General features: G+C 45.2%; 1 protein-coding gene and 1 pseudogene across 2 annotated transcripts in view; one reads left to right on the top strand and one right to left on the bottom strand.

Annotated features, from left to right (window-relative positions):
* The window catches only part of sgcg (sarcoglycan, gamma), a 25121-nt gene extending 7755 nt beyond the window's left edge, over positions 1-17366 (bottom strand). Inside the window, exons 1-5 of one of the 2 annotated variants that reach the window (XM_061217783.1) lie at positions 17054-17366; positions 6315-6512; positions 4844-4945; positions 2608-2695; positions 1763-1882 (exon numbers count right to left, since the gene is read on the bottom strand). In XM_061217783.1, the coding sequence (XP_061073767.1) occupies positions 1763-1882; positions 2608-2695; positions 4844-4945; positions 6315-6509 (505 nt within the window). In that variant the 5' untranslated portion in view covers positions 6510-6512; positions 17054-17366. The remainder of the gene's footprint in view (positions 1-1762; positions 1883-2607; positions 2696-4843; positions 4946-6314; positions 6513-17053) is intronic. The other variant, XM_061217782.1, reaches the window with a different exon arrangement.
* Positions 1-19302, top strand: part of LOC133107602 (uncharacterized) — a 980437-nt pseudogene that overhangs the window by 850031 nt on the left and 111104 nt on the right.

Genomic DNA, 19302 nt, shown 5'->3' with positions numbered 1-19302 from the left:
GTCTCCTTGGAAACGTTTCAGCTGGTCATTTTCCCAAAACAATGGTTGTATCCAGTGTCACATCACTGTAAATACACAATGAAGATGATGATGGAGATGAAGGTGACAAGCAGCATAATGTTTGCCCCCTACGAAGTAAGTACAACACCTGAGACAAAAAGCAGCAATGGTGATAACTGGACAGGGCAAAAGCAGCAGAATTCAGTGCATAATAACCCAGCTGTCTGTGTGCTGCTCACATCAATCTACACTCACGCTTTTTACCATGGGGACAATCAAGCAGAAGTATCTGTAGATTTCAGCTGATGTAAGGATTAGATATTTGAAATAATTAAATGAGATTAAATACTAATGTGTTAATATTGGTAAAAATTGAGATTAAATACTAATGTGTTAATATTGGTAAAAATTGAGATTAAATACTAATGTGTTAATATTGGTAAAAATTGAGATTAAATACTAATGTGTTAATATTGGTTCAAATTGAGATTAAATACTAATGTGTTAATATTGGTTCAAATTGAGATTAAATACTAATGTGTTAATATTGGTTCAAATTGAGATTAAATACTAATGTGTTAGTATTGTTGGTTGCAATATTGTCCCTCATGTACACGCAGATACGTTTTTTGGTTTGAGAATAAAATGTTTTTCTTCTCAACTTCAGTTCAAGGTTATATGTGGGATTGTCCAGTGACTATACAGTGACCTTTAACCCCGCTGCAGCCCCTGTGTGGCGCAGTTATGACCCCGTGGAGAGCTGACAGTGTGGGGGGCATGACCCGCCCGGCCGGGTCCCACACAGCCGCGCCGACCCCATTAAAAACAGCCCTACAGAGCACATCAGGGGGCAGCCCACCACACACAGAGATCACTCCAAGAAGGAAAATAAGGCCATTTTTTAAATGCAGGCACAAGCTCTCTGCAAACCTTTTTCACTTTTACAAGTGTTCATCAGTCAAAATATATACAGCACAGTCGATATTTGGACAGTGATGCATTTTTTAAAATTTTGGCTCTACTCCCCCACATGAGAAATGAAACAGTGAATATGAGCTTAAAGAGTAGACAGTGAGCATTAATTTGAGGGTACATGCATCCATATTGGGTAATCCATGTAGGAATTACATCACTTTTTATATATCCACAATTTTAAGGGTCCAAAGGTAATTGGACAATTGGTTGTTCAGCTGTGTGTCTTTGTGTCATTAGCTCATACAGAAGAAAGCTGAGAAAAGGTCTACAGGTGATTCCAGGTGTTGCATTTGCATTTGGAGTCTGTTACTGCTGCCTCTCAATGCCAGTAAAGCATCATTTCTGACCCAGGTCTGACTGGGGACACAGACAAAAACATGGGCTGTGTTATACATTGTTCAGACTCACCTACAGTCTACCTGAACTAACTGTGCAGCTCAGCTGGAGCAGGTCACCTATAGCCTAGCTGTGCTAACTGCAGGTCAGCTGGAGCTGGTCACCTATAGCCTACCTGTGCTACCTGCAGCTCAGCTGGAGCTGGTTTGACTGCAGAGTGAAAAGGAGCATCATCATGAGCCCTACAGCGTGCCTGTGCAGACCTGCACCCTCCGTGCTTAAAGAGGATGTGTAAAAAATGGAAGAGTGCTTCAGAACTCCTCTCTACCCTGCATTTGACTGCCTCTTTGCAAAGACAATTAAACGTTACCACTCTTAAGAGTGCTCTGTATATCTGTAGGCATCCACAGATTGAAGAAGTGGTGTATTATTAGTAATATTTGACCCATACCAGTGACACGAAGCTTGTTCACCCCAACAACAGACTCCGCCTCACTGGCGGTGAACAGCATCTTTTCTGGGTCCGAGGTGATCTTCAAGTACTGCCCGAACACCTCGGCCTGGTCTGGACCTGAAACAAACATGACAACTCAGACTGGGGCTAGCACACCATTACATTACATTACATTACATTACATTTGATATGGCTAAACAGGCCAATCCCCATCACACAAACCCAGCTTGTGTCATGAAACAAGTTCAACGATTTCTACTGAGGCCTACCAGGCCTGAGGTGACAGGCAGCCATTCTCACTGTCCTTTTCACCAAAGCCATTACCTCAGAGCCTTCAAATGTTATTCAGCACTGGGGGTGCAGGCAAGTACAGCCTGTACAATTACCATATAATGGCCTTCAGAAACAATTACACTGGCTTTTTAATTGCCCTTCTCCTAACTGCCCTGCGTTAACCCCGGAGGCCCGTCAGAGTATTCATCCCTTCCAGCCTCAAGGTCTCGGAGGAACAGAAATGTGGCTATTATCCTGCTGATGAACAGGAGAATATTTGGTTAAATGAAGTTTAAATGGGAATCTGCAGTGACAAGTGAAAAGTGCATAATGCCTTTGAAGGGTTTCACAGCATTATTAAGTTTGGTTTATGGTTCTGGCTGCAAGGATTCTCTACCAATGAGTCTGAAAACCCAACATGGAACACACTGTTGACTGGCTGCAGCCTGCAATGGCAGAGCCTGCTGGAGCAAACCCACGATCACGACCAACACACATGGAACTGCAATCACTGACAATTCACACCAGTAATATAATTTCATCAGATCACCACGGAAACAGGCTCTTACCCACAAACAGGCTGCCGGTCACAGACCCGTTTTCGTTGCGGGCGAAAACTGTGACATTTTCGGGAGAGTGTATGAGAAGAGATGAGTCCTGCCCAGAAATGAGAGTTATTAATATTTGTATATAGCTATGCAGTGTCAAATTGTGGGTCTAGTTTGAGTGTGCATAAAACAGCAGAGAGAGCAGAATTAGCAGAGAAAGAAAATGAGTTGAAAAAGAAAACTCTTATAATGGCTTTGTGTTGCAAGCAGTACGACGGTTTAGGCCAGGGGTGTCCAATCTTATCCAGAAAGGGCCGGTGTGTGTGCAGGTTGTTGTTTTAGCACAGGGCTAAGACAGCTGATTCTACTCATCAAGGTCTTGATTAAGGACCACGATTAGTTCATTAGTATAATCAGGTGTGTTACTGCTGGGTTAAAACAAAAACCTGCACCCACGCCGGCCCTTTTAGGATAAGATTGGACACCTCTGGTTTAGGCCTTCAAGTCTCTAAAACAGGAAAATGTATTTGAGAATCAGGCTTTCCACTTCTTATTTTAAGAGGGCACACGCACCTGACAGGAACATGGGGGGTTCAATGCAGTGGAACAAAATAAGCAGACAGGAAGTTTCATTGTTCTGCGACGCCCGAGAACAAATCTCTTCTCTGGGCGTCTGGGGGCACGCTGCTCTGCCCTTCACTTGGGAGTCACAATATTTATTTCTAAGTATTAAGCATTACGTCTTTCGATTTAGCGCTGTTGAAAAATAAACTAAGAATAATGTGTGAATGTTAGAACAGCAACACCTGCTTAATTTCCGTACTCAACTTTGATTTCAGTACTGGCAAAAGTGTCACAATGATTAGAGCAAAGCCCTGTTTCAGCATAATTAGCACATCTATCTGCATTACAAAGGCAAAATACACACAAAATCCACGAGTAACTGATTGCTGTGCAATTTCCGTCAATAGGCCTATTACTACTTTCTGAAGGCCTTGCCAATTAGGACAATGAGTAACATAACAGAACCCCTTCCAGAATCTTAGGTGGAAGGTTTTTCACACTCAAGTGAAATATGGATGTCAAGCTGTAAAACATTAATAATTCAGCATATACATATATAATTATTTAAACTCACTGAATATTATTTACTTAATTCAGTACACGTTGAATGCAATGATGTGTGAATTTTTCGAAATATAGGTGCATAAAAGAAAATGTGCATTGTAATTGGATATAGAATCAGAGCATTAGTTTTGAGTTCTTAATGTCATCACAAATTATTATTTAGTACGGTGTTATCTTTTGAAACCTGTTCAAAGCAGTTTTCCGCTCATTTTAAAAGAAAAATTCTCAAGGTCAGTAACAAAACAAAGAAGGAGAGCATTGGGAAATGGCATGTCATAAATATGCATGGAGGTGCAATTACTGGGTAACCTCTATAGACTGCCAGTGCCAGCATAACTTATTTGGAGACTGAAACAGTATTCATGCACTTAGTACATAGGAAATGTCAGATGTCATACAAAGATGTCACAGGCAGTACAACAGACCAAGCTACTCCAACATGAACACGGGGCTGAAAATTACACCGTCTGGGACTTGATTACACATCGTCACTGGCGATATCCCCCATCACTCCCCACCCCGGACAACCCGAGAGCGGGTCACGGAACGGACAGCGGGTTGCAGTCAGTGCTGATCTGATTTGACGTACTTCTCAGCATTCCAGCGATGCAGTAAATGAGGGCGTATCACAGACTCACCCATCGACACATTTACTGCCGCTTAGCCGGACGATACAAAGCGGCAATCGTATTCCATATTTTGGCTGGTTGCAGTGAAATAAAAAGCAGTCACTTTTTCCAGCTTTGATGATGTGGAACCCAAAGCAGGGCAGGGAGACACTGGGGAAGGCTGGCTGGTGGAGTGAACAGTGCTGTCGCTACACAGCAAGTACAGAGTTTGAATCCTGACCATGGGGCTGTCTGTGTCAAGTCTGTTCTGACTGTGTCCAGCAGGTTTCCAATTAACCTGATATGCAGGCCGGGTTCATTTGAGTCCGTAGGTATAAGTGTGTGAATGAATGCTTGTGTGTGCCCTGTGTATTCCTGCCTCTAGTCCATTGCATGCTGGTATTCAATAGGCTCCAGCCCACTGTGATCCTGACCAGGAATAAGCCGTTTGTAAACAAATGGATGGCCTCTCAGGAGTGATGTCCTGGGTGTACAGTAGGAATTCCATCCCGTTAGCTCACCTCTCTGGAGTGAATTTCCTGGGCGTACAGTGGGAACAGGAATTCGGACTCGCCCTCCAGCCTCACCCCGTCCGCATTGACTTGCAGCAGGCCCATCCCCTCCTGTGGAGGAACAACAAATGTGCCATTTGAGCAATCCCGTGAATGTGGCATTGGGAATAATGTCATCTCCCAGAACCGCTCATGACTGCTGTATGCACGGAGCTGTACATGCAGTAATACAGCTCTGTAAACGGTGAATTAACCATTGGAGGATTACACCAGGCACTTGTGAGGATGATTGCTGTCATATTCCCACATCAATAATAGAACCAACAGTTAAAGCGCAGAGTAGAATTGCAGACCTGAACTGTACTTTACCTAATGTCAATACAGTCTATGATTCTACCTTATGCCCAGAGGCAGTTTTTAAACTCCCTTTTTGTCAAAATTTGCAAATGAATGCGGACAAAAGTCTTGTTAGATAATCTAAAATGGCCTGATTACATAAGAGGTTTTGTAAATGTCCTTGGTGAAAGACTATATACATATGTCTTTGTACTTTTACGACAAACTACAAACTACAAAATTGAGCGTGAAGTATTTTACCCTGAATAAAATGTTTCATGGGACTGCGCTGTTATTTTTGCCTGGGAAATTTGGGATGTTTATTTGGGATGCCTGATTCTGCTGATCCCCCTGCTGATCCCCCTACCCCTGCCTCCACCCCTGACTCTGCTGATCCCCCTGCCTCCACCCCTGATTCTGCTGATCGCCCTGCCTCCACCCCTGATTCTGCTGTTCACCCTACCCCTGCCTCCACCCCTGATTCTGCTGTTCACCCTACCCCTGCCTCCACCCCTGATTCTGCTGATCCCTGCCCCTGCCTCCACCCCTGATTCTGCTGATCCCTGACCCCTGCCTCCACCCTTGATTCTGCTGATCCCTGCCCCTGCCTCCACCCCTGACTCTGCTGATCGCCCTATCTCCACCCCTGATTCTGCTGATCCCCTAACCCCTGCCTCCATCCCTGATTATGCTGATCGCCCTACCTCCACCCGATTCTGCTGATCGCCCTACCTCCACCCCTGATTCTGCTGATCCCTGACCCCTGCCTCCACCCCTGATTCTGCTGATCCCCCTGCCTCCACCCCTGATTCTGCTGATCCCTGCCCCTGCCTTCACCCCTGATTCTGCTGATCCCCTAACCCCTGCCTCCGCTCCTGATTCTGCTGATCCCTGACCCCAGCCTTCACCCCTGATTCTGCTGATCCCCTAACCCCTGCCTCCACCCCTGATTCTGTTGACCCCTGACCCCTGCCTCCACCCCTGACTCTGCTGATCCCCCTGCCTCCACCCCTGATTCTGCTGATCCCCCTGCCTCCACCCCTGACTCTGCTGATCCCTGCCCCTGCCTCCACCCCTGACTCTGCTGATCCCCCTGCCTCCACCCCTGACTCTGCTGATCGCCCTGCTTCTCCTCCACACGCACCGAGTTGAACCACATGACCCGCAGGATCCATATGGTCAGGGCGAGGTTGACCACCAGGATGATGAGGAGGAGCAGGACGAAGAGGTACAGGCAGCGCTTCCTCCAGCCGTAGATGCCGATCCTGTGGATGTAGTCGGGGGGGAGATCAGGCAGGCTGGAGTCCAGGGTGGACCGGACGTACTGCTCCCGCACCATCTGCTGAGAAACAGACCACCTGATAAAAGCCATGGTGTATACTCAGATGCATCACCAAATATATAAATATACATCTTAAAAACAGAGAGAGAGAGAGAGAGAGAGAGAGAGAGAGAGAGAGAGAGAGAGAGAGAGAGAGAGAGAGAGAGAGAGAGAGAGAGAGAGAGAGAGAGAGAGAGAGAGAGAGAGAGAGAGAGAGAGAGAGAGAGAGAGGCTTCAAAATCAAAACCTGGTCTTCAGCCCTTCAGTGACCTACTGGGGACACATACAGCACTGCTATATTCCTCATCTATGGCAGTATGTATTTGGGCAACTTCATAAGAGCTCCATCACTCAATGTACTGTACCATACAACACTGTACTGTTACTGTAACCTGTAACATAGGTTGAACCCCCTTTTCAAGCATTAAAGAAGCATCCAGGAGCATTATGTCCCAGCATAAACATTGAAGTGTTTAAACCAATGAGGGAAAATACAATCAGTAAAGGCCTGGGTCTATATCTCTTTGTCCTGAGGCAGTGCTTACTGGGAGGGCAGTATTTGCGCAGCAAGCACAATCAGACACACACGGCTGAGCTTCTCCCAGCTGCTAATTTAGTTAATCTGAGGAAAATGACCTCACAGCTCCCTAGGGCGACACAACCGCTCTGACCAAAACCGCCGGTGTGTGCCTGCAGTCCGGCGTGCCCTTCAGCGTGAGGGCCAGTTTCACAGGGCAAGCTGTCCTTGGAGATACGCTACCTTCCTTCTCTATATGGCAACAATTTCATGCAGATTTATCATACCATCCTATAACCTACAGTGTACTTTGAAAGTAAAGTAAAATAGGGTGAAATGGTAAAATGCTGAATATTGTTTTAATTGCAGTAACACACTCATTCTTATCATTCATGAAAGCTTGTAATATGACCTGTGGAACAGCTCAGGTCAGTACACCTACACAGTACACAGTACACAGTGCACAGTGCACAGTGCACAGTACACAGTACACAGTACACAGTACAGTACATTATTTATTTAAGGGCATATTAACAGCTCAATTGATATTCATGAACCATTATCCCTTATCCATTATCCATTAACTCTTATCCATTGTCCCTTATCCATTAACCCTTATCCACTATCCATTATCCATTAACCTGCTGCCACATTCGTTCTGCTGGAGAAGCAGATTGTCTCAGCCACACCTGCTGGTTGAGAGGACACACACACCTGGGTTGCGTTAACACTCAGCCCAGGTGCTTAAAGGAAGAACACTCCAGACCAGTTTTGTGGTCGAAGTTTGAGTTCAGTTCAGTTCAGTCCAGTCCAGCAGAAGGGAGATGCAGCTGGAAAGCAGAGGAGCTGTCCGGTTTTACTTTCTTTTGCCTTTTTATTTTAGTTCATTGTGTTAGTTTATTATTTTTGCCCAGAACTCATGAGGTGGATGGGTGAAGACTTATTATTTATTTTGTGTTGGTGTTGCTCTCTCTCTCTCCAATTGAAATGTCAACTGTGAGTATGTATTGTAACAGATCCACAACCCTTGATTGTCCAAGACACATTTCTCTTTGAGACAATAAAAGTTTATCTTATCTTAACATGGGTTTCATTTGCTGAAGACAATATCGGTAACCGGTAACCTTAACCGTCAGTAGTACTGAGCTGAAAACCACAGCTCTGTTGTCCTTTATCTTAAATGCTTTGTCATGTTTTCATTACCAGAGAAGCAGGAAACATTCAAAAATGTAATAATGAGATTATTTATGAAGCAGATAACAGAGAAGGAACAGTTGCGGCCCATAGAAGTTCCAATCATTACCTGGGTTTCACAAAATACTATTTCTGCACAGTGCATTGGGAAAAAGTTGTAAAACATCTGTTTTTGCTGCTTGTTTTAAATGACTTGTATTTACCAGGTAATGTGGGCTAAATTTTTCACAGCATTTTAGGCAAGGCAGTGCAAGTTCATTCCTATTGCACATTTCATATACAAAGATAATTTCGTACATTGTATTGTATAAGTGCTTTGCATAGACAAAAAGACAAGGTAAAATATATACAATTTAACAATGTATCTTTTAAATTAAAACATCTACCTTATAGATTAAAAAATAAAATGATATTTAATAAAGGTTTAAGAACATAAAAACAGAAATCAGTGGCCACCACTCCAAACACTGCCTGAGTTAAATTAGATAAATCAAAATGACTTTTCAGACCACCACCCGGACACAACCTGTAAATTGGACATTTTTACATTTTATCTGACCATATCAGGTGTAATACAATGACTGCCACCAGGTTTATATTTGAGTGCTAATATTTAATAATTAAAAATAATTTCAAAAACATTGCTTTCCAATTACAAAGGTCTCCCACTCCACAAACGTTCCGTGCTACTGTAGAGATCCAATAATTACAGGAAGTGACAGTGACAGTATGTCAGTATCCAGTACATTTAGGGCTGAACAGTACAGCAGTGTCATGCCTGCAAATCTAAAGCAAAGGACAAAGGAGGTACCAGCTGCCTCATGGCAGATGATGACTGTAGAGGGGGATTGGTGGTTTGGGGAAGGGGGCAGATGATGACTGTAGAGGGGGATTGGTGATTTGGGGAAGGGGGCAGATGATGACTGTAGAGGGGGATTGGTGGTTTGGGGAAGGGGGCAGATGATGACTGTAGAGGGGGATTGGTGGTTTGGGGAAGGGGGCAGATGATGACTGTAGAGGGGGATTGGTGGTTTGGGGAAGGGGGCAGATGATGACTGTAGAGGGGGATTGGTGGTTTGGGGATGGGGGCAGATGATGGCTGTAGAGGGGGATTGGTGGTTTGGGGAAGGGGGCAGATGATGGCTGTAGAGGGGGATTGGTGGTTTGGGGATGGGGGCAGATGATGGCTGTAGAGGGGGATTGGTGGTTTGGGGAAGGGGGCAGATGATGGCTGTAGAGGGGGATTGGTGGTTTGGGGAAGGGGGCAGATGATGGCTGTAGAGGGGGATTGGTGGTTTGGGGAAGGGGGCAGATGATGGCTGTAGAGGGGGATTGGTGGTTTGGGGAAGGGGGTATGATCCCTAAACTACTGTGAAAAATAAATAGCTAAAATAGGTTCTGTAAAGGAATACATACTCCGGTAGAGTAAAATGTTCAGTACAAGATTGCTTTGTGACAATCTTGCATTGTTTTGCGCAATACAAATAAAATTGAATTGAATTGAAATGAATGAAAGCCAACAGGCAGGGAGAGCATATTCACTGGTGTAAAACATCCTGGCCTGGTGGGGGGCTGGAATAAGCAGGGTGGAAGGAAACTGTTAAAACTGAAACTTGAGCAGAAATGTCAAACGCTGCACTTTTAACTAAGAGTCTGGATACTATGCTGATGCCTCCTACAGCTTAACTTATATTTGCACAAGCACATAAAAACACATGCCATCCCTTAGGATCCTTGCCAGTACCCTGAAAGAGATCAGAATACTATTTATTGGGTCCTGTATTTGCAAAAACACATACAGCTTAAGGGAGTATCACACTAAGACTTACTGCCAAGACTTACTCTTCCCCCGAGCTATACTGTCCCCCCATATTTCACTCTAGAACCTACAGTATACTATAAAATAATGGATGTGATTAATATACAGGGCAGACCCTACATATTTGGACAGTGGTACAATTTATGTTCATTGGAATTCAGACAGGCCCCTTAATTTAAAGGTATTCACATCCATATCTGTTGATCTGTATTCCCTTCTTATACATAGTTCCCCCATTTTAGGGAACCAAACGTAATTGGACAGTTGGCTTCTTGGTTGCTTCTGATTAGTCCGGTGTCTTCAATCGCTTGTGCAAGTATAAGAAAGCTTTGAGAGTTCTGCCAATCACAGCCAAGGTAGTCATTATGAGGCTGAGAAATGAGGAAAGAAACAGATTTGGTTTACCAATGGGAACATTCAACCAGCAGGGGTTGCTATACTCAAAGATAATTTTTAAGGACACATTGTGAACTATGATAATGCAGGCAGGTGGATTACTTTACCTCTAGACCCATAACATACAACATAATGCTGCCCTATTCATCAATATTGAAACTGAAGTTAACATTTATGTTTTGCCAAAATAGTTTGGGGTGGGGATTTCAGTACTACTTTAAATTAATCACTCAATAATCAAAAGATGGCCACTTAAACTGAAAATTTATTTCATTTAACCAATTAACATATGTCTATGATCAGGTCTTATTGATATTTAGAGACTTGAAAACCCAAGCAAGAATATGCACTCACTGAGCACTTTATTAGGAACACTATAGTAATACTGGGTAGGGCCTCCCTTTGCTCTCTGGCATGGACTCCACAAGATGTTGAAAACATTCCTTTGAGATTATGTTCCATGTTGACATGACTGCATCACACAATTTTAGCAGATTTGTCAGCTGCATATTCACGCTGCGAATCTCCCATTCCACCACATCCCAAAGGTGTTCTTTTGGATTCAGATCCGCTGACTAGAATTCAAATTGCGTTCATAAGGAAAATAAGGACGTTGTTGTTGACTAGAATTGCATTTTTATCCTATATTTCAGTTATATTTTAAGCTGCTGTAGCAATGAACGTGCTTGCTGGTGGTCCTCTCACAGTGCTCTTTGCAGGCCTATTCACTGTGTCAGAGGAGAGCTTATATTTGTAAAGTATGTATTTTTTTCCTTCACGGCAAGGTAACCCAAGGCCCCTCCAAAAATATCTCATAGCCCCCCTCCTTTCCTCTTCTCGACTGGGCCTGGTTCTAGCCATTCATATTCCGCTAGCATGGCAAATACCAATTACGATCAACACAATTCTGCTCTTACTAATCAATTTAAGCCGCCGTTAGCAATGAAACGTCCATTATATCGCAGACTGATTGCTTTAGAACTCGCCTATTGAAGAAGCTGAAATTTCAAGAGACCTTCAAACATTTATGCACGCTCATTTAACCATGCACTCTAAAAAAGGGGAACAAGTTTTGTATAAAACATTAAAGCATTAAACAGAATAAAAAGGAAAAACATATTTTAGCCCTTCCCATCCGGGCTTTTTGCCAGAGGGAAGCTGTTTTTAATATCGTGTTGTGTTATTTTTGTATGCGATATTTTCATTTGGCGGTATTCAGTAGTAAAACATATGCTTCAGGCAGGAATGATAAATGGCAAGTTATAAGAGAGGATGGGAAGCTTTCTCTGCCGGAGATGAGTTATTTTCTGACGGTGCACTCTCGGTAAGAAACAAACATGTTGCCATAATGGCTACAGAGTATCTCTCGTTTGCAGGATCCATTTCCATAGTATGTGTCACGCAATAGGCCTACCCAGAATCCACAGATGATAAATAGCCCTTATTTCGCCACAACACAAAATAATGTTGCATAAAAAGCTAATTCCAATTTTTCTTCCCCAGTATGAAATGATAAGGACCACCTTGAAGAGGCCCACCGGACAGTTTCCATAGCGATTATATCGCAGGTGTTCCTCGCGTGCTATATCCAGGGGAAAGTAGCCTACTGCTACAAAAAGAAGAAAATAAATAACATAATTGGATTCTATAATAAACAGTACAAATTAATTCATTTTAATTGGTGTAATGGAGGAATTTATTTTGAGGCCAAAGCCCCATTTCTCCTTAGCGGTCCCTTCGTGCTACACAATCCACTAAGCCTGACTTCCCATCTCTTCTCATAACGTCTAAACCCTTGCTGGTCAGCATTCAATCCTAAACCATACACTTTCTCTACATCTCAGAATAACTCTCTAAACACTCACAATTAATTCACTATTGTGTCTTTGTACACTAGAGGTGCTCTGGTGGCTAAGGAGGCGGGGATGGATGGGTAACCCCAATAATCTAAACATCTCATTCAAATCCTGATCCACACTCTCGTCCATTAAACTTAAATCCTGTTTGACTCCATATCCAACCCAATACCTACACACAATAACTAAACCAGTGGCCCAAAGGCCCTGTACCACAGCCCAAAGGCCCTGTACCACAGCCCAAACGCCCCGTATCACAACCCAAAGGCCCCATACCACAGCCCAAAAGCCCCGTACCACAGCCCAAAGGCCCCGTACCACAGCCCAAAGGCCCCGTACCACAGCCCAAAGGCCCTGTATCACAGCCCAAAGGCCCCGTACCACAGCCCAAAGGCCCCGTACCACAGCCCAAAGGCCCCGTACCACAGCCCAAAGGCCCCGTACCACAGCCCAAAGGCCCTGTATCACAGCCCAAAGGCCCCGTACCACAGCCCAAATGCCCCGTATCACAACCCAAAGGCCCCATACCACAGCCCAAAGGCCCCGTACCACAGCCCAAAGGCCCTGTATCACAGCCCAAAGGCCCCGTACCACAGCCCAAAGGCCCCGTATCACAGCCCAAAGGCCCCGTACCACAGCCCAAAGGCCCTGTATCACAGCCCAAAGGCCCCGTACCACAGCCCAAAGGCCCCGTATCACAGCCCAAAGGCCCCGTACCACAGCCCAAAGGCCCCGTACCACAGCCCAAAGGCCCCGTACCACAGCCCAAAGGCCCCGTACCACAGCCCAAAGGCCCTGTACCACAGCCCAAAGGCCCCGTACCACAGCCCAAAGGCCCTGTACCACAACCCAAAGACCCCATACCACAGCCCAAAGGCCCTATACCACCACAGCCCAAAGGCCCCGTACCACAGCCCAAAGGCCCTGTACCACAGCCCAAAGGCCCCGTACCACAGCCCAAAGGCCCCGTACCACAGCCCAAAGGCCCCGTACCACAGCCCAAAGGCCCCGTACCACAGCCCAAAGGCCCCGTACCACAGCCCAAAGGCCCCGTACCACAGCCCAAAGGCCCCGTATCACAGCCCAAAGGCCCCGTACCACAGCCCAAAGGCCCCGTACCACAGCCCAAAGGCCCCGTACCACAGCCCAAAGGCCCCGTACCACAGCCCAAAGGCCCTGTACCACAGCCCAAAGGCCCCGTACCACAGCCCAAAGGCCCTGTACCACAACCCAAAGACCCCATACCACAGCCCAAAGGCCCTATACCACCACAGCCCAAAGGCCCCGTACCACAGCCCAAAGGCCCTGTACCACAGCCCAAAGGCCCCGTACCACAGCCCAAAGGCCCCGTACCACAGCCCAAAGGCCCCGTACCACAGCCCAAAGGCCCCGTACCACAGCCCAAAGGCCCCGTACCACAGCCCAAAGGCCCCGTACCACAGCCCAAAGGCCCCGTATCACAGCCCAAAGGCCCCGTACCACAGCCCAAAGGCCCTGTATCACAGCCCAAAGGCCCCGTACCACAGCCCAAAGGCCCTATACCACAGCCCAAAGGCCCCGTACCACAGCCCGAAGGCCCCGTACCACAGCCCGAAGGCCCCGTACCACAGCCCAAAGGCCCCGTACCACAGCCCGAAGGCCCCGTACCACAGCCCAAAGGCCCCGTACCACAGCCCGAAGGCCCCGTACCACAGCCCAAAGACCCCGTACCACAGCCCAAAGGCCCCGTACCACAGCCCAAAGACCCCGTACCACAGCCCAAAGGCCCCGTACCACAGCCCAAAGGCCCTATAGTACAGCCCGAAGGCCCCGTACCACAGCCCGAAGGCCCCGTACCACAGCCCAAAGACCCCGTACCACAGCCCAAAGGCCCCGTACCACAGCCCAAAGACCCCGTACCACAGCCCAAAGGCCCCGTACCTCAGCCCAAAGGCCACGTATCAAATCTACTGTAGGTGCCCTGCAGCACCAATCCCACAACCTAGAGGCTAAGGTGTTTAGCCCTAGATCAGTGGCCGTGAAAAGATAAGGGTGGAGTCTTACCCTATCTGAGCCAAAAGGTCAAGAGGCAATCCATAATTGAGAGGGATACCAAGTCACCTCAATATAGCAGAGAAACCCGGCTGATCGACTGAAGCCACCTAGCAGTTATGGGTTGCATATTAACGGGATGTAAAACATTTTTAATTTAGGCCAGAGTAATGCATTTGTACAGAAGTCATTCTGGATGAGTTCACCGGAGCAAGCAACAAATAAAATGCCCAAGAACAACTGAATACTGCAAAGTGTTTAAAATCTTATGGAAATGCATCTTGTTTTTGATTGGTTTAAGGGTATCCCAGGATTTTTTTACTGGATGAAGTAGAGACAGCCCAATGCACAGCCAGTGTCATCACCGTCACAAACTGCATGCACAGCACAAACCACATTCATTCATTCATTCATTCATTATCCTAACCCGCTTATCCTGAACAGGGTCACAGGGGGGCTGGAGCCTATCCCATCATACAATAGGCGACAGGTCGCCAGTCCATCGCAGGGCGCACACACACCATTCACTCACACACTCACACCTATGGGCAATTTAGACTCTCCAATTAGCCTAACCTGCATGTCTTTGGACTGTGGGAGGAAACCGGAGTACCCGGAGGAAACCCACGCAGACATGGGGAGAACATGTAAACTCCGCACAGAGAGGCCCCGGCCGACGGGGATTCAAACCTTGCTGTGAGGCGGCAGTGCTACCCACTGCAACATTCGTGCCTCCAGCACAAACCATATGTACAACACAAACTGCATGCACAGCACAAACCACATGTACAGCACAAACCACATGTACAGCACAAACCACATGCACAGCACAAACCACATGTACAGCACAAACCACATGCAACAAAAAAAAGACGGCAACCAGCAGCAGCAACAAGTAGTCTACAACAAAAACAGTATTCACAGTGGGCTACAGAATTATTGGCACCCTTAATAAATATACAGAAAAAAGTGCTGTAAAAAAGAATAATACAAAATTATAAAATAATAATAATAATATTAAGCTTTATTTTTCCAACTTAAAGTAGTGTGCTTTATTGATGGTTCAATGGAATCAACCCCCCCCCCCCCGCTTTAATACTTTATTGATACCCCTGGTAAAGATGACAGACATGAGTCTTTTCCTATAATTTGAAATCAGAAAACACATTTGGAGGGATTTTCCTCCGTGCAGAAGTCATTGATATCTTGGTTTGCGCTTATGAACCCCCCTCTTCAGTTCAGACCACAGGTTTTTCATGGGCCTCAAGTCTGGAGACTGAGATGGCCATTGCAGAACATGGATGTTGTTTTCACTTAACCATTTCTGTGTGGATTTCGATGTATGATTGGAGTCAATCTACCTATGACCAAGAATCAGCTTCCTGGCAGAGGCAATCAGATATTCTGCAAAGATTTCCTGGTACTTTGTTGAATTCATGGTGCCAATTAATTCCTTCTGGCTTTACCTCTTCCTCCCCCCCCCCCCTTGTTAATGTCTGAGGGTGGCAGACATTAGGAGGAACAGGAGTCAAAGACGTCGCAGACGTTGAAACGTCTGTCTTTCCCTGTTGCATTAAGCAGTGTGTTTTTCTCTGTTCTTTATTTCGGGCTAGTCCCCGTGAAGTTGCCCTTAGGAGTCCTTACGCCTTCGTCCCACTTTGGCCTTAAGGTTAGTCAACTGCAATGAAGGGGCTTTTTAAAAATGACACTACCCTTTCCTGGCTTTATAACTCCGTTAATTTCACAGCACGTCGTCTTACCCTTTCCAGGACCATGTGCTAGGGTTTGAATTCCCTCTACGTCTTTATTATCTCTCCGCCTGCCGTCATTATGCTTAAGCCAGCGATACCGTTTTGCGCCAGCTCCTTTTGCCTTGTTAAAAGAGAGGGAGAGATAACACACAGGGCCCTCCTCCCACTCCTGTTCTCAAACCGCAAGGGCTCTGGTTTTAATTGAGATTTCAGGCAACCGTTTCGCTTCAGTTTGACACTCTTTAAAGCAAATAGAGTTACAAAGCCAATTGTTCCTTTTAAAAATATCTTTCCTTTGTTATAGCTGGCGGCCATTCGTTTATACCACAGCGTTTTTTTATTTGTTAAAAACGACATAGTCCTACCAACGGGAGCTTGGAAACATGCACTGGTGGGAAGAGGCAGATTCCGAACCAGCCCTGAAAATTTGAGAAGTTTTCCTCTGCGTCCCAGCCCCCTCTCTTTAAATCGGTACTCTGCAGTCATGCATTCTCTTCTAAAAATATTCTCCACTCTGCTTAAACAGCACCCCAATGAACTGCGCAACCGTAATAAATAAATAAATAAATTAATTAATTAATACAAGAGGATAGCAGTTACAGAAGTAGCTACCTGACTGAAACGTTAGCTATGTGACCTACTGGCTACCGCATAATTCTAAATAGCCAATGTAGCCAGATTTTAGCCGACATAAACAATTTTATGTAGCCTGGAAAAAATAAATAACTGACAGCAAGTGGAACCCCAGCTTAGCTTTCAAATAACACGATGAAATCTTCTGTAAACTTTTTTTAATCCAGGAAATCAACCTAAAATGGCACGAAGATTCTTTACGTCGATAAACAATTCAAATGTCCAGCATCGCAAATGTATATGTATATATATGCACTTTATATATATATATATATATATATGAAAGCCATTCGTCTGTGGAAGTGATATTTATAGGACCCTGGTAGTAGCGGTCAATCAGTCATTTTCAAAGGAACATTTCCTACCGTTGTCTGGTGTTAGGGCGCTGCTTCTTCTATACTGGAAATTCGGCTTCTGTGCAGCGATGGTTTTCGAGACCTCGGACGTCTGTCAGACAACTAACAGCTGCATGCCATAAATCCAAGACGGGAAGCACCCTAAATAATCAACACTAGGTGCCCTTTTCTCCCTCTTCTTGCATGTCGTATGTACCTATCCGATTTATGACCTTCTCTGCTTTTTATTTTTGAAACGGCGGCGTGTGTAGGCTACTCGATGCAACCGACTATGCTGTAGAAACTTTCCGCGCGCGGTCGGTGAGAAATGCAGCTGAGTCTGGAGTTTAATTTCTGTGCCGAGCCGATGATGGCATGCCAGTGAGTCATTCCTGAAGCAAGGGCTCGTGTCTAATTTGAGAAACTTTTGGTGACAGCTTTCGGAACCGACACTGGACGCTGCACTTTTCAACTTCGATACAGCGAGTAGCAACGCAGACACTAAGACTGGATTAAAGTATATTTTTAGGAAGGATAGTAACAGAAGCCAAGTTTGGAAGCAGTGCGCGTAGAGGGGGGCAGTTGAAAGGCATTTATTCCCACATTCAAGATGTCGCTAGTGGAGCGAAAATTCCATTAGAATTCAAAAATGCCCAGAACAAGCGTCAAGATTCCTAGTTATGCCCCTTGTGTACTGAGAAACAGACATCAACAGGTAAACCAAAAACAACATCAGTTGATGACAGAAATATTGTGACAGCTGTGAAGAAAAACCCCAGTGACATCACAAACAATCTCCACAGGGCAGGGGTTAAGGTATCTCAATCAACCGTTCAAAGACTTAGAGAGCAGCAATATAGAGGCAATACCACAAGATGTAAACCACTCATCAGTAGTTAGAATTGTAAAGAATTGTAGTTACAGTTTGCAAAGAAGTACAGAGATGAGTGGGCTCACTAATCTTTATTGATTAAGTAACTCATGATGGTAGCAGCAGGATCAATTCAGAAGTCTACAAAAACATTCTGTCTGTCAATATACTGAGAAATGCATCCAAACTATTTGCAAGACAATGACCCAAAACACACTGCCAACACAACAAAGGACTTCATTAGGGAGAAAAACGTGGTAGGTTTTAGACTGGTTAAGTCAATCACCAGACCTCAACCCAACTACTAAATGAGGCTGCAGAAATGGGGGGAGGCCTGTAGCGTAGTGGTTAAGGTACATGACTGTAGCATAGTGGTTAAGGTACATGACTGTAGTGTAGTGGTTAAGGTACATGACTGTAGGGTAGTGGTTAAGGTACATGACTGTAGCGTAGTGGTTAAGGTACATGACTGTAGGGTAGTGGTTAAGGTACATGACTGTAGTGTAGTGGTTAAGGTACATGACTGGGACCTGCAAGGGTGGTGGTTCAATCGCTGAACAACCCACTGTCGCCACAATAAGATCCGCACAGCCGTTGGGCCCTTGAGCAAGGCCCTTAACCCTGCGTTGCTCCAGGGTCTCCTTTGGAGACAATCCTGGATAAATATTTGGATAAAAATATCAATGACATGTAATAAAAGTCTGGAAAAGCATCACAAAAGAAAAATGCAAGTGAAAGAAAGTGTTACTTACTTCCAAAACGTCACCTAAAAATTGGGTGGTCTGATACCAAAAGGTAGTTTAACACTAGGTGTAAATAGCAGGAAATAAAAGCTGAAATTCTTGTCTCATGTTCATCTTTTTATCTCAACCCCAAATGTATTCACTGTATTGCAATTGGCCTTGCTGTTCCAGTGCTTTTGGATGGGACAGTATTTCTATGTTTTCAGATTGCTTCTGCCTTTTGTGTTGAGATATCCTCCACTTCCAGTAATATTCCCTTTGGATCTGACACCCCCTTCTTTGGCATTACACAGAGCAGGATATCTTTTGATCATTTCTAGTTTTGCATACAGCAGAGAATCCCTGACCATAGTGAGGATTAGAAAGTCCATTTCTGCTCTTTGAGCTAATGGCTGAAGACCGCCCAGCTCAGTCATAAGATGTGTTGCAGATGTTTAATAAACCGCCCAGCCTGCTCACTCCTTTTCACCAACAAGACCCAGTGCAACAAACACATAATTCCCCATTATCTTTATGAGCACCCGCAAAAGTAATATTGCACAAGGCCTTATTCAACGGATTCAAGAGTTCATGCATCATTATGTTTACTACACAATCTTCCTGAAGATGGGAAACCATCTACGTGTGTTCCCCGAACTATCACTTAGGCGGTTGCTTAAGGGATA

Source organism: Conger conger, chromosome 13, assembly GCF_963514075.1.
Source record: "Conger conger chromosome 13, fConCon1.1, whole genome shotgun sequence".
Classification (NCBI taxonomy): domain Eukaryota; kingdom Metazoa; phylum Chordata; class Actinopteri; order Anguilliformes; family Congridae; genus Conger; species Conger conger.
Note: the sequence above shows the minus strand (reverse complement) of the source record. Positions and strands in the feature narration are given on the sequence as shown.